Raw genomic sequence first — 14,807 nt, forward strand, 5'->3', positions numbered from 1 at the left:
TAATCTCCTGGCTGCCTGCAGCATCTTTACCTCCAGACTCCGTAGAACTCCACGAAGAAACCCACTTTGACACCTATGCACCCGCTTCCTGTGGGTTGAGGTAACGCGAGTACTCCGGTGCTCCTGTAGTGGTTTACACCTCTAGTGTCCTAGTTTTAAGTGACTAAGTTCTAGTCTAGTCGGAAGACTCCTAAATCTGCAACTTTGTAACTTTTACGCGCCATTGACTTTGCATTGGTGCACGCGTGTGCTTTAGACACTGCACTCGCATTCTGTGGGCCGCCCCAGTCCTAACTTCACTTAGTCCAGTGTAGTCCCAGCGATTCTCAAGGCCCTAGGCCTTACCATTGTTTGTGGCGTCGTTCTTATACCACTATTTTAGTATATGGTTTTAGTGGCCACCGGGCCTATCCATAATTGTGCAACTTTTGTATGTTATATGAAGTTATTTGTTTAACCCCTTTCATGCTCATGACGAGCTCAGCGCGTCATGCAGTACACTGCTCGTGTGCTCATGACGAGCTGAGCTCGTCATGAACAAAGGGATTTAAGGAAGTTCAGCACCAAGAGAGAATTGCTGTAGCATTGAAGGTGTTAACGCTTGTGCTTCTGTCTTCATAAAGAGTACAGGGGATTATTCTAGTAATAAATACATATATTTTATAATATATAACTTGTGTGGTGTCCTTTTATTTGGTATTAAAAGGATTGCATATGGTAAAACAGCTAGCTTCACATGCCCTCTTGAGTTAAGCCTAAGACTGCTTAGGTCCATGCTACCCCTAGGATAGCTTGTCTAGAAGGTTGACTTACAACCACCCACCATAAGGGTTGTTTGGACTGGTACAAGGTGCTCACTAGAATAGTGAACATCATAAACCAGGCCAACTTCTCACAGTATGTGATTCACATGATGCAACATCTTTGTGGCAGTGCATCATCAATTTGATGTCCAGAAACGAGAATTAGAATGTGAGATAATAATTGTTCCCTTTTTGCAGATGAGCAGGAAGAAGAGACTGTGCCTGCAAGTGGAAAGGTAAGGAAAGGGTATTGCCTGGCTTTCGGATAATGAGTCTTTTTTAAATATGTTTATAGACTTTCTTTTGGATATGTCTGTATCTCAATTATGGTTCGCTTCAGGTCAGTTGGGGTGATAACTAGCTAAGCAAGTTATTCCTTTTTTGTAAGTGCTTCGGTTCCTGCTGCGAGTTGCCTTCTGATGCTCAAATGTCCTTGATAACATTTCTTGCCCAGACTTTGCCAGGAAGTAGCTCCTATGTGCTATGTTCCAGATGATTTAGTTATTGTTCATTAAACAAACAAAAAAAAATCTTGTTTAAAATTGGATTATCATTTAAAATCTGATTGAGGAAAAAAGTTCAGTTGCAAAGTAGTCTGAGTTCAAAGAATAGACAAATTAAATGGTAAAATGTACCCTCTTGCTAGATGGAGAACTAGAAGTCACTTCCTAATGGCCTCAGTGTGGGAAACGGGAATTTTGTTGCAGATATCCCCCTACTTTGTACCCCCATTTGCACTACTGGATGATGGGTTTCTACTCTGATTGTGGACTGGGACCCTGCTTACCACACCCCAGTTCTAGTACACTTTCCCTTAAAACATGGTACATTTCTAAGTGTAACCCAGTTGGCAAGGACTTAAGAACCCCTGTAAGTCCTTAGGAAATGGTACACCTGGTAGGTATCTAGGGTATGGGTACTGAAGAGGGTCTCTAAGGGCTGCAGCATTTATTATGCCACCCTAAAGGACCCAGAAGCAAACCGCATGCAGACCGCCATTGCAATCTGTATGAAATGGTGCAAACCATTTTGAAAACAAGACATGGCACACACCCTGTGTGCCATGCCCATGTACACTGCATATAGTATATGTAAATCTGATAGAGGCTTCTAGCTGCAGAGTCCTTAACTTAACATTTTTCCCAGGCGACAAGCTGGATCTGGAAACTTTTGCTGAGTAACACCACTTTTGCACGCTCCATCGGGCGGCTCCAACTGGCTCCGCATGGTGGCGGCGGTTATGATGTTGCGGTACCTATATAGGCGTCACCCAGGTGCGCGGACGTCGGTTCTTTATTTCTGCACCAGTTAAGCGCCGATCTGGGAAGAGCTACCCCTCGGTCTCATTTTGACACTCCTTTTCTCAACTTTTTGTCACATTTGAATTTTTTTTCCATTGTGCACGAGGATGTGTTCGAAGAAGACAGGGTTCAAGCCGTACGGGGCCTGTCGCCGCACGATGTCTGTTAGCGACCCCCTCACCTCATCTGCCTTGGTGTCTTGAGCGTGACCACAATCCAAAGTCGTGCCTGGACTGTCGTGCTATGGCTCCAAAGATCTTGCAGGAGCGGGATTTGAAGCTCCTTGCGGCCTGGCAGTCGACACCGACCAGCGAGACTCCGCGGAGGTCGTTGTCCCAATCGAGGAAGAGGAGGTTGCGGGCCAGTTCCTGGAGCCCAAAGTCCTCTTCGTCCCACTCGAGGTCTTCGGTACCAAATCGACTTCATCTTCACCTTGAATACTGTCCGTTGACAAAAGAGGTAAGGAGCACTGACGCTTTAGGCATGGTTCTGCAGCTCCGAAGCCAGGGTCGACTTCGTGCCTCCCACCCTTTCTGGGAGCCGGAGCGACCCCGCTCACATCAAAGAATTCTACAAGGCCATATTGCTATGTTTTTGAGTGGGAAAGGCGTTCTGGTGAGCCCTCTGGATGGCGTGGTCGGAAGGAGCCACATCAGATTAGATCCGATCACGGAGCTGAATCGACACCGGCTGTACTACAGCGACCTCCCCTGGCTTCGGACCCGAAGTCGGTGCCTCCGGTGTTGCCGGTGCCCACGGAGGTACAAGCCACATCTTTATCACCGATGGCATGGAGTTGGAACAAGGTCGCTTGGTGCTGATTGAAGCCAGCGGTTCTATTTTGTGGCCGGAACATTTTGAGGATGTGTTAGGCTCGGGAAAGTAATGGGAGGGGGGTCTATGGACCCTTTGCAACCCCAGCAATGACTTTGCAGAGCAGTTGGACTGGTGTGGAGAACTTGGGTAAGCTAGTTGAATGGATACTTCTCCAGATACTGGCATGCTTTCTCCGCCAACTTTGGTTACGGAGTTGGGGGCATCTTCTGCCATGGTGGTGAAGAGGGCAGCCAAGGTCCTTGAATTGGAGTTGCCCTCCTTGTAGGTCAGGACTAATGTCCTTATTGAAGTGCCTCAGCCCAGGCTTTCACCTCAGAACCCCTTTTGCTCTTTAATAAGGCACTAACTGATTTCCGTCTAGGCATGTGGTCCAAGCCTAGCACAGGGGCTCCTCTGTATAAGACATTTGCATGCCGACATCGCCCAGCTCTGGGCGACCCAGCATTCCTTAGGCAACACCCTACCCCAGAAAGTTTGGTGGTGCAGGCCTCCATATAACAGGGCGCGTTTCCTTCAAGCCCTCAGGCTTATTGGGCTATTTCTCCCACTCCCTTTGGGAGACAGTTGCGTAAGTGCTGCCACAAGTCCCGGAGGAGGCCCAGGCTGTGCTCTCTCAGGCGGTTTAAGGACGGGATAGATGCAGCAAAATTCACCATAAGGTGTTGCCTTGATGCAACTGATTTACCTGGCAGATCGATTTCCACGACAGTGACCTGAGGCGCCACGACTGGCTAAGGACGTCTGTCTTCTCGGGTGATGTCCATACCAATTTGCTGGACATGCCCTTTGATGGAACCAGGGGTTTCCAGCTGCATCGTCCCTATCCCAGCCACCGTCCTGCGCAGGCTTCCTAAGCCGTGCGGGGACATGGATGTGGTTCATTCCGGTCTAGGAATGGAAACTAGAAGTAGTCAGCCACCCTGCCTCTGCAGGTGCAGGCTCCAAGCACGCCTAGTCTTAATCTGCAAGACCATACCACTCCAGTTGGCGGGAGAGTCCATCATCATCTCCCCACTGGAGGTTCATAACATAGGACAAGTGGGTTTTGCAGATCATTCAGGAGGGCTCTTCTCTGCCTTTCCTTTCTTTTCCTTCTCCCATTCTGCCACATCAGGAGTGGCTGACGGAGGATCATTTAAAATTGTTCCAGGAGGAAGTTGCAGCACTCTTTTCCAAGGGAGCTATAGCAATGGTCCCAGTTTCAGAAGTAGGCAGTTCTGTTATTCCCGCTACGTTCTGATTCCGAAGAAGAACAAAGGGTTGAGGCCCATTTTAGATCTTCGGACCATCAATCTCTTCCTCAAGAAGTAGAAATTCAAGATGCTCACTCTGGCTCAGGTCTTGTCTGCCCTAGAGCAAGAAAAGTGGATGATAGCATTGGACCTGCAGGTTGCGTATTTTCATATCCCCATCCTGCCTGGCCACAGGCGTTACCTGCGGTTCAAGGTAGGCCGTTGGTGCACTTCGGACTTACCTCTCCCATCAGGTGTTCACCAAGGTGATGGCGGTGGTCATGGTGGTCGCAGCTCAACTGCGCAGGTTATGGGTGTCAGTCTTCCCCTACCTCGACGACTGGCTGTTGAAGGCGTCCTCACCCCAGACAGTCGTCTCCCACCTTCAGACTACGGCGGACCTCCTGTATTCGCTGGGGTTCTCTATAAAAGTGCCAGATTTACACCTGACTCCTCAGACGCTCCCTTCCATCAGCGCTGCTCTGGACACAGTGCAGTTTCGGGCCTGTACTCCCGAGTAGCAAGCCCAGGATATTCAAGTTATGATTCTGATGTTTCAGCCTCTATCCTGGATTTCGGTGAGACGGACTCTGAGGCTGTTGAACCACATGGCCTCATGGCCTCTTGCATCCTGCTGGTAAAACATGCCAGGTGGCGTATCTGGGCTCTGCAGTGGGATTTGAAGTTCCATTGGGCACAGCATTGGGGAAATCTCAGCAATGTGGTTCAGATCTCAGAAGGAACAGCGAAAGATCTGCAGTGGTGGTTGACGAACCGTGATTGGGTCAACTGCAGACCCCTCTCCCTTCCCCAACCAGATCTCACAATCATTACAGATGCGTCACTTCTGGGATGGGTCGGCCATCAGGGAGAGGTGAAGATCAGAGGACACTAGTCTCCGGCAGAGTCAGAGCTCCACATCAATTTGTTGGAGCTGCGTGCGATTCGTTTGGCATTAAAAGCATTTCTTCCATCTGTCAAAGGGAAGTTAGTGCAGGTGTTCACGGACAACACAACTGCCATATGGTACTGCAACAAGGACCCTTTGTTGAGATGCCCTTCGTCTCTGGACATGGCTGGAACAGCAGGGCATAACCCTGGTGGTTCAACACCTGGCAGGTTCTCTGAACGCCACAGCGGACGAACTCAGCTGACGATGTCTAGCGGATCACGAATGGCATCTCTAGTCGGAGGTGGCACAAAGTCTCCTTCAGCATCGGGGAGAACCTTGGATTCGATTTGTACGCCTCTGAAGAGAATGCGCATTGTCAGCAATACTGCGTGCTGGAGTTTCCAATGCGACTATCGCTCGGCAATGCCTTTCATCATGAGTGGATCTCAGAAATGCTGTACGCCTTTCCGCCCATACCCCTCCTGCCCAGGGTTCTGAAGAAGATCCGGAGTGACCAGGCCCAAGTCATCATTGTGGCTCTGGACTGGGCGAGGAGTGTCTGGTATCCAGAGCTTCTGAAGAGGAGCATCAATCCTCTGATCTGGCTACCCCTTTGGGAGAATCTTCTGTTGCAGTAGCAGAGGAGGGTTCTCTACCCGAACCTGCCAACTCTGTGCCTCCATGCGTGGAGATTGAGCAGCGGTAGTTGATGGCTTTTGAACTTCCTCCTGAAGTATGTCATTTTTTTTGGCGGCCAGGTGCCCTCCACTAAGATGGTATACACCTTCCGTTGCCAGAAATTTGTATTGTACTGTACAGAAAGATCTATTAACCCGCTTTCTACTTTTCTTTCCACTGTTCTTTTATTCATTCTACCCCTTGCCCAACAGGGCTCTGCTTTGTTAACTCTCAATGAAGTGAGGGGAATTCCTCCTGTCGGAACTAGGGCCCTCACATTCCCAGCCAGCTAGGTGTCATGCTTCATCATATGGGCCTGCTCCTCGTCGGGTCGGCGCTGCAATACCCAGCAGGGACCCTAGTTCTGTAGTAGGGGATCTGTGTATAGTCCTAATCTGTGAATAGTCCCACCCATGTGTGTGGACCCCGGAGCAATCGAAATAGTCTCTTAAGTTGTCCTCTTCTGCAGACCTGCATAGACACTTAAGAGAAAATCAAAGACAAATAATGCAGCCTGACATTATTAAGGCTACACTGGCCAGCACTTCATCTTGAAGTGAATAAAGGATGGCCAAATAATATTGAAATTTACACATTTTGCTAAGTTTCACACATGGAGAAACTCCCCTCCACAAAAATCCTTTGTCATGATAGAGAGGAAGGGTTGGACAGACAAGCCCCACAGGCTGCCATTATGTGTCTGGAAAATGGATACCGTGCCTTTAAGGAACCCTCCAGAGACCCTCGGTATCCCATGATGCACAGCCAAAGGCAAGTTAATTTCAGTTCTTTTTTTCCGGCTCCTGCTAGCAGGACCCTGGAGCATTGAGCTCTATCTTTATTGGTATTTCTTCAATTTTTGGAGCTTTTTGTAAAGTTTTAGTGTTTCACTCGACGTCTGAGGTCTTTATCTTCCATTTGTTGTCTTTTTTGGGCAGCTAAGCCACCTATTTCTTGTCAAAATGCCAGCTTTATTTAACAAGTGCTCTGAGTGTGGCAGGAAGAAGGCCAAGTCAGACTCTCACAGAGTTTGCATACTCTGTCTTCCATCTACGCATATTCCTGACTCCTGTGTTATTTGCAAATCTTTCTCCAGGATGACCCTGCATGACAGGGAGAAGATCAGTCTTCAAGGCCTGGAGCAGAGAAGACATCAGGATGCAGGTGGGACCTCTGGGCATGGAGGGACTCTTTCTTCGTCTTCTGCCTGTGCATCGGCTACTGGGGTGCTCCCCAGTCGCAAGAAGGCCCAGAAACTGCACCGGTCCCGGTCGATGGCTACAACGTCGACAAGTATGACGACTATATGCTCCCCGTCGACCCAGGGTTCTGGGTTGAAGCGACGTAGACGCTCGGTGTCGAGGGTAAAGACGTTGAGACCTCAGGCGAGGTCGGCGTCGAGGACTTCGCAGACGACGTCGACACATCATCGTCTTCGATCTGAGTCCCGAAGGGATCGGCGCTCGCTGTCGAGGCGACACGACCGTTGGCCGTCAACGTCGACGCGCAGGTCGGCGTCGAGAAGGAGATGGACGTCGAGAAGGAGATGGACGTCGAGAAGGAGATGGACGTCGAGAAGGAGATGGACGTCGAGAAGGAGATGGACGTCGAGAAGGAGATGGACGTCGAGAAGGAGATGGACGTCGAGAAGGAGATGGACGTCGAGAAGGAGATGGACGTCGAGAAGGAGATGGACGTCGAGAAGGAGATGGACGTCGAGAAGGAGATGGACGTCGAGAAGGAGATGGACGTCGAGAAGGAGATGGACGTCGAGAAGGAGATGGACGTCGAGAAGGAGATGGACGTCGAGAAGGAGATGGACGTCGAGAAGGAGATGGACGTCGAGAAGGAGATGGACGTCGAGAAGGAGATGGACGTCGAGAAGGAGATGGACGTCGAGAAGGAGATGGACGTCGAGAAGGAGATGGACGTCGAGGAGAAGGTGGACGTCGAGGAGAAGGTGGACGTCGAGGAGAAGGTGGACGTCGAGGAGAAGGTGGACGTCGAGGAGAAGGTGGACGTCGAGGAGAAGGTGGACGTCGAGGAGAAGGTCGATGTCGAGGAGAAGGTCGACGTCGAGGAGAAGGTCGACGTCGAGGAGAAGGTCGACGTCAAGGAGAAGGTCATCCTCAAGTAGACGGTCGCCCTCGATGGTCAGCATTTCCACATCGGACAGTCCTCGGTCACGGCAACATCAGCGCTCGTCGGGGATTTTACCTCCAGAGCACCCTCTTCGAGGCCTGCTCGCAAGAAGAGGAGAGTGATTCGGGCATCGGATTCGGAATACTCCAGGGACTACTCACCATCTATGTCTCCGGAATTGGCTGAGCTTCCTCGCCAATCGCCTTCGCGGCCTAGAACGTCCACTCCTCCACCTCCGCCACTGCCTCCGCCGAAGCCTCTGACTCCGGCTCCGCCAACTCTTCATCATCAACCGCCTGTGCCGGTGATCCCAGCTGTACCCAGAAAGCCACGATATTGCTCCCGGACGAGGCACCACGCTCGCAGCAGGCGCAGATCTTCTACTAGATCACGACATTGTCGCCGCAGAGAGAGGTCGCGGTCCAGGTATACAAGGGACTCGGATTCCTCTAGTGGTGTAGTGTAGTTCCTATATTCCCAATAGGCTCTGCGCATTGGAATAACATAAACGATAGTTTAGACGTAGGACTGAGGTCGACTAGGTCTCTACTGAATATGTTAGACTTAATTATGAATGCCAGCTAGCTCAGAGGTCACTAGAAACTTTCTCGAATGAACAGGAAGAAGTTAACTTTCCTGATTAGACAAGAAGGGATTAGTTTCTGACAACCGCATAAACATGACAACTTTGCTCCCTCCAGAACAAGGAGTATATCTCCAGAGTCGTGTGAAAACAATAGACAGCTATTTCACTCAGTCAATCGTGCATGCTTAGTTTCACCAGGAGTGCAGAGAAATAGAGAGACGGGCGTTTTCAATAAAAGTTGTTATTTATTGAGCAGTCTTCTCTCTCATGCAAGAGAAGTGAATTGCCACAATTGCAATACTTATCATGAAGTAAAGTGCGTACAGTAAAAGTAGTACTATGAAATAATACTGTAAAAGCATTGATATGGTTTCTGAGCCATATGATACTTAAAATGGATAAAATATATACATACATAAAATCATTTACTAAACGTACTCAACTGGTGCTTCTAAGATACGCCTACCCCGGTGTACCTAACCTAAGCCTAGTACGTGGGAAGGAGTAAGTGAGCTGCAGTTTAAGTTAGTTTTTGCCAAGAATCTGAATCAAGAATTCTCTAAGGATATAATCAGCTCCGTACCTTGGTTATAGAATGAAGGAGGTCTTGTATCTCTTTCTCAGGACTCGATCTCCCAGCAACCCGCAAGGGTGACTGTAAACACTGGAGCTGGATTTCTCAGCAGGAGAAAAGACAGCGTCTCTCTGTGCGTCAATGGGAGGGTCGGCTTCCTTCGGCTCTCGTTACAGCTGGGCTTCGGGTAAGTAGATAGCCGATCTGCTCCAAACCACCGTGTGTTCGCTTAAGGCAACGCTGGTATATTTATATCTGGAAGGTACCGAGTTTGACGTAAGGTTGGACATAAAATGTCACTAAGAACTTACAGTTCTTTCTGGACTCCAGGAGTTCTTGTTCAAGTCAAAACAAAAGCAGGGGGAATTCCCGGGCTGCTCGAGGCTTGGTTTGTTTAAAGAATGCGTTGTACTTTCTAGGAGTCTATGGGAGTAGCCTTGCCGTATTTGGACTGCATTGGCTAGGACTAAATATGGATATGATTCTTATGCCTTTATAAGGATATGTTTTGTTATAACCACATAAGGGCATGAATCGGGAATATTTAAATAGGGTCCTAGATACGTTTACAACAGTGGCAGGAGGTACTCCCCTACATTGTCGCACTCTCCACCTACGAGGGTTTCCTCAGTGGATGACATTGACACGTTTCAGGATGTGCTGTTGAGGGGAGCAGCGAAACTGGAGATCGCACTGGCTGTGCCTACCCCGTTCACCTCGGTCATCTTCGAGACACTACAATGGAAACACCTCTCTCGTCCGTTGCTTCCTTTTGTGCCTGGTTTGGAGGAACCGGCTATGGAACTGTTCCTAACGCCTGCTTCTGAGAAGTCTGCTCCATCGAGGCTTCAAAAGAAGTACAGACCCCCAGATTCGGATCCTGCATTCCTTAGAGCGGATCCTACACCGGATTCGGTCATCGTGGTAGCGGCCAAGAAACAACACTCTACAGCTCCGTCGTTCACAGTTCCGCCGGACAAAGAAAGCCGCAGGATAGATTCGGCTGGGAGGAAGGTTTGCAGTCACTTCCATGAAAGCAGCAAGTTTGACTGTTCTTCTGGGCCGATATGATCGCTCGTTATAGGAGTCTCTCCAACAGTTCATCGAATTCCTCCCGAGGGACAGACGCAAAGATTTTCAAGAGGTTTTAAATGAAGGTATGATGGTGTCCAATCAGATCATTAGCTCAGCTGCGGACACCTCTCTCCTGGCAGCCCACGGGTACTGTCACGGAGTGAATCTGAGACGCCATTCCTGGTTGCGACTTACCTCCCTGAAACCGGAGGCACAGCAACGGATTGCGAACCTGCCCTTTTCGGGTTCTACAATCTTCGGGGCCCACGCTGACGAGGAGATGGCTTGGATGAAGGCAGAGGTTGAGACGCTCAAGGCTGTTGGCCTTGAACAGCCTAAAGAACAACAAAAGACTTTCCGCCCCAAAAACACTCTATTGTGCCCAGCGATACCAACGAGGGCAGGGTCGTCGGACTGGACAACAACAGCAGCAGCAACAACAGCTTCATAGGCAGAGGCGTATAAGGGACAGAGGAAACCAACAGTCTGCGTCGGGGAGTAAGGGCCCGGCCGGTCGTAAGCCCTGAAGGATTACTTCCCCCTCTTCTGTTACCCACTCGGGTGGGGGGGAAGCATTCAGAACTACTTGGCAGAGTGGAGAAAAATAACTCGTGTCCAGTGGGTGCTGAATATTGTTTGCAATGGATACAGTCTACGTTTTGCCAGCCCTCCTCCAGCGATTCCACCAGTTTGCTCCAATTCCTGTTACGCGAACGTCAAGCAGAGGCAGATACTCTGTTAAGAAAAAGGGCGATAGAGGCTGTACCTCCATCTCAAAAGGGAAGAGGCCTATACTCCAGGTTCTTTCTTGTAAGAAAAAAGGACAAAAATTAGTTCAGGCCGATTCTGGATTTGCGACAAGCAAACAAATGGATCCGCAGAGAGAAGTTTCGCATGCTGTCCCTGCATCAGATTTATCCTCTGCTGCATCGAGGAGACAGGCTGTGCGCCATAGATCTGCAGGACAGGTACTTTCATGTCCCTATTGCACAGAAGCATCGGAAGTTACTGCGTTTCCTAGTCGGCACCAACCATTATCAGTACACAGTTCTTCTGTTCGGTCTGAAGTCTGCGCCCAGGACGTTTTCAAAGTGCATGGCGATGGTTGCAGGGCGCCTGAGAAAGAACAAGGTGTTCGTGTATCCGTACCTGGACGACTGGCTGATCAAAGCGTCCACGTTCCAGGAAGCGCACCTTCATTTCAACAAGATGGCTTTTCTGTTGAGCCGCCTGGGTCTGCACATCAACATGTCCAAATCTGTTCCGACTCCTGTTCAGTGTCTGCAGTACTTGGGAGCCTCCATCGATACTCTCAAGGCAAGCGTGTGTCCTTCGGAGGAGCGACGATTATCGATCCTTCAGAAGGCTCAGACCCTCATGTCAGTCTCATCACCGACGGTGAGGACGCTGTCTTCTCTCCTGGGGTCGATGGCCTCCTGTATCTTTCTCACCCCACATGCACGCCTCCACATGAGGCCGCTGCAGGAATGTCTGGAGGACCAGTGGGACCAAAGACGAGGGAGCTGGGAGGACAGGATCCGACTGTCTTGACACCCTCTGCAGTCTCTGAAGTGGTGGTGTTCACCAGTGAATCTCCTCAAAGGGGTTCCCTTCCACAAGGAGATACCGGATCAGGCCGTTGTGACGGATGCATCTCTCCAGGGCTGGGGAGCGCACTCGGACCACCTTCAGATTCAAGGCACATGGTCTCAGACAGAATCCAAGTATCACATAAACTTTCTGGAACTCAGAGCAGTTCATCTGGCGCTGAAAGCCTTTCACCCGTCCTTCCGGACCAGTTCCCTGCTTGTACAGACGGACAACACAACAACAATGTATTACCTCAACAAGCAGGGGGAATCGAGATCGCGCACACTGTCTCAGGAAGCGCAAGCGATCTGGAACTGGCTGTTGGCCAGGGGACTGTCGATAACGGCGACCCATCTGCCAGGTGTGCAGAATGCTCAGGCAGGTGCACTCAGCAGGCTCGTTCAAGAAAACCACAAATGGGTCTTAAATGACGAGGTGCTAAGTGACATCTTTGCAAGATGGGGCACTCCAGAAATCGATCTGTCTGCCACCGCAGAAAACCGCAAATGCCGAAACTTCGCCTCCAGATTTTACCAACCAGGGATGCTGGGCACTGTACTGTGGATCAACTGGTCGAGCAGCTTTCTATACTCTTTTCCACCCATTCCCCTGATCCCGGCAATGCTGATCAAACTGTCCCAATCCAGCGCCAGGATGATCCTCATTGCTCCGGAATGGCTTCGGCAGTGGTGGTTCACCGACCTTCTCCACTGGTCTCTCCTGCCTCATCTTCGGCTGCCATGTCGGCCGGACCTTCTCACGAAGTTCGGAGGGCAGATGGTGCACCCCAACCTATCGTCATTGAGTTTGGCAGCATGGTTCCTGAGCTTGTGCAGTATGAACATTTAAATCTTCCTCATAACTGTATGGAGATACTAAAGGAGGCAAAGAGACCGTCTACAAGGACTTCTATGCATACAAATGGAAGAGATTCTGCATTTGGTGCGCTTCTAAAGACTCTGATCCCACATCCTGCAAGGAGGATGTCACCCTTCCGTACTTGCTGCATTTGGCACAATCTGGCCTTAATTTTCATTCCATTAAGGTTCACCTCGCAGCTTTAACTGCGTATAGGAAATGCCCTTCACAAACTTCCTTTTTCCAAATCCCTGTCATCAAAGATTTTTTAGAAGGTTTGAAGAAGGTGTGTTCGAGGCATGTGGGCTGCTGAATTCATATCTGTGCATAGATCGCCGCCTAGTGTTTGGTCCGGATGATTGCACCTTGTTGTCCTGGAAGAGTCTTCGAAGTATCACGAGATAGGTGACTCCTCCTCTGGACAACAGTGCGCATGGGCATCTTCTCGATCCTCAGATTGTTTTTTTCCGCCATTGGGTTCGGATGGTATTCCTCTACTCCAACTTCGGAACCGAAACTAAACTTCATTAAAAGGCCAAAAGGCCTTCGACTTCGACTGTATTGTTCTCGCTCGGTACTTCTTGACTTGACCAAACTTTCCATCTTGATCCGTTCGTCGACGTGGGCCGTTGGGCCTTTCGACGCCACGTGGGCCGACTGTCGATGGAAAGGAGTCCGTTCAAAAGGTGCCCACAATGCCACTCCAAATTCCTGCATACCGACAAACATACAGTATGCAACAAGTGCTTGTCACCAGAGCACAACGGAGAAAATTGCCCAGCTAGTGCCCAATTCTATTCGAAGAAGATCATCCCATCCGGATTTGACGGGCCACTAGGCAAGAGATGCAGCGACCGGCACCGGAACCGAGGAACATCTTCGATGATGAACATGACGTACCAGAAGCGGCGGATTCGGATCTAGAAATAGTCACCGTCGAGGACCAGTCTGATTCCGACGACGAGATCACACCGGGGCAAATCGTGAGTACACAGCCCCCAACGCCGCTTATCCCGAAACCAAAGGCTCCGGTCGAAGCATCGCCTAAAGGTCTTAGCCGAGATCGACAAGCTCCTTCAGAAGCCCCGCCTTCCGGCTCGGCTCCGAAGCCAAAAACAAAGCCTTCCGATAGCCCAGGTCCAAGTAACGTTCTCCCCAAGAAGGTTGTCGAACCCAAGAGGGTCGTCGAACCTAAGAAGGCTGTAGAACCAAAGGTCATCGAACCGAAGAAAGGCGTCGATCCAAAAGTGGTCGAGCCGAAGAAGGTGGTCCCAACCCAAAAAGGTTATCGAGCCGAAGGCCATCGAGCCAAAGAAAAGCCTCGAACCAAAGCAGGTCGTTGATCCAAAAGGAACACACGACCCAAAGAAGGCCGTCGACCCTAAAAAAAGTGGAGATCAACGAAAACACGATCACAATACAAAACCCGTCGAACCGAAAAAAGTAATCGAGTCGACAAAAGATATTGAGCCTAAGAAAGCTGTCGAGCATAAAAAGCGTATCGAACCAAAAGCTCCAGTCGATTCGAGACAGTGCATCAACCCAAAGACTGCCAGCGAGCCGGAAAAGACGGCTAAACCAACAAAAGACGACGTCAAACCGAAAAAGGTTACAGACCCTAAAGCAACGGTCGAGCCGAAAAAGACTCCACAACTGAAGGCCCTCGAGCCAATAAGTCAAAAACAAGTCAGTAAGCCTAAAAAATCGGCGCCAAAGACACGGACAGTGGAAGAAGAACTCTTCCATCCCGATCGGAATCAGAGGAACAATCTAAACTGTATATAAACCCTGAGACTGGGAAAGTTACAGTTTATTACTGGAAAAAGAGACCATTGGACACAGACACTCCTTCCCCTGTTCCTCCGAAGAAAAAGGACTTTGGAACTTCTCCCTCTAGGCCCTTTACTCCTCCTCCTTTCTATCCCAATATGCCTTTTGTGCCCTTCCCCTACACATTCTGACTATAATGATGAGGATAACATGGGGGAAGATCCTCAAGATGACTTTAATTAACCAGAGGAGCCACATCCACAGGATGACACATGGCATGATCAGAATGATCCATACGACACACAACCCATCCCCGATGCCTCCCCATACCCTACAAAGCCGTCGCCTACCGACGACACCATTGTCTTTAATCGATTGCTAGAGAGGGCAGCAATATACCACAATGTCGACATGCACACTGACCCAATAGAAGAAGATTTTCTATTCAACACTTTTCCTACCTCTGAGAA

General features: G+C 49.8%; 1 protein-coding gene across 6 annotated transcripts in view; it reads left to right on the forward strand.

The window, feature by feature from the left end:
* Positions 1 to 14,807, forward strand: part of SMARCC1 (SWI/SNF related BAF chromatin remodeling complex subunit C1) — an 873,495-nt gene that overhangs the window by 220,925 nt on the left and 637,763 nt on the right. For all 6 annotated transcript variants that reach the window (XM_078662530.1, XM_078662531.1, XM_078662534.1 and 3 more), the window contains exon 13: positions 1,002 to 1,039. In XM_078662530.1, coding sequence (XP_078518656.1) covers positions 1,002 to 1,039 — 38 coding nt within the window. The remainder of the gene's footprint in view (positions 1 to 1,001; positions 1,040 to 14,807) is intronic.

The sequence above is a fragment of the Lissotriton helveticus genome, chromosome 10 (assembly GCF_964261635.1).
Source record: "Lissotriton helveticus chromosome 10, aLisHel1.1, whole genome shotgun sequence".
NCBI classification, from domain to species: domain Eukaryota; kingdom Metazoa; phylum Chordata; class Amphibia; order Caudata; family Salamandridae; genus Lissotriton; species Lissotriton helveticus.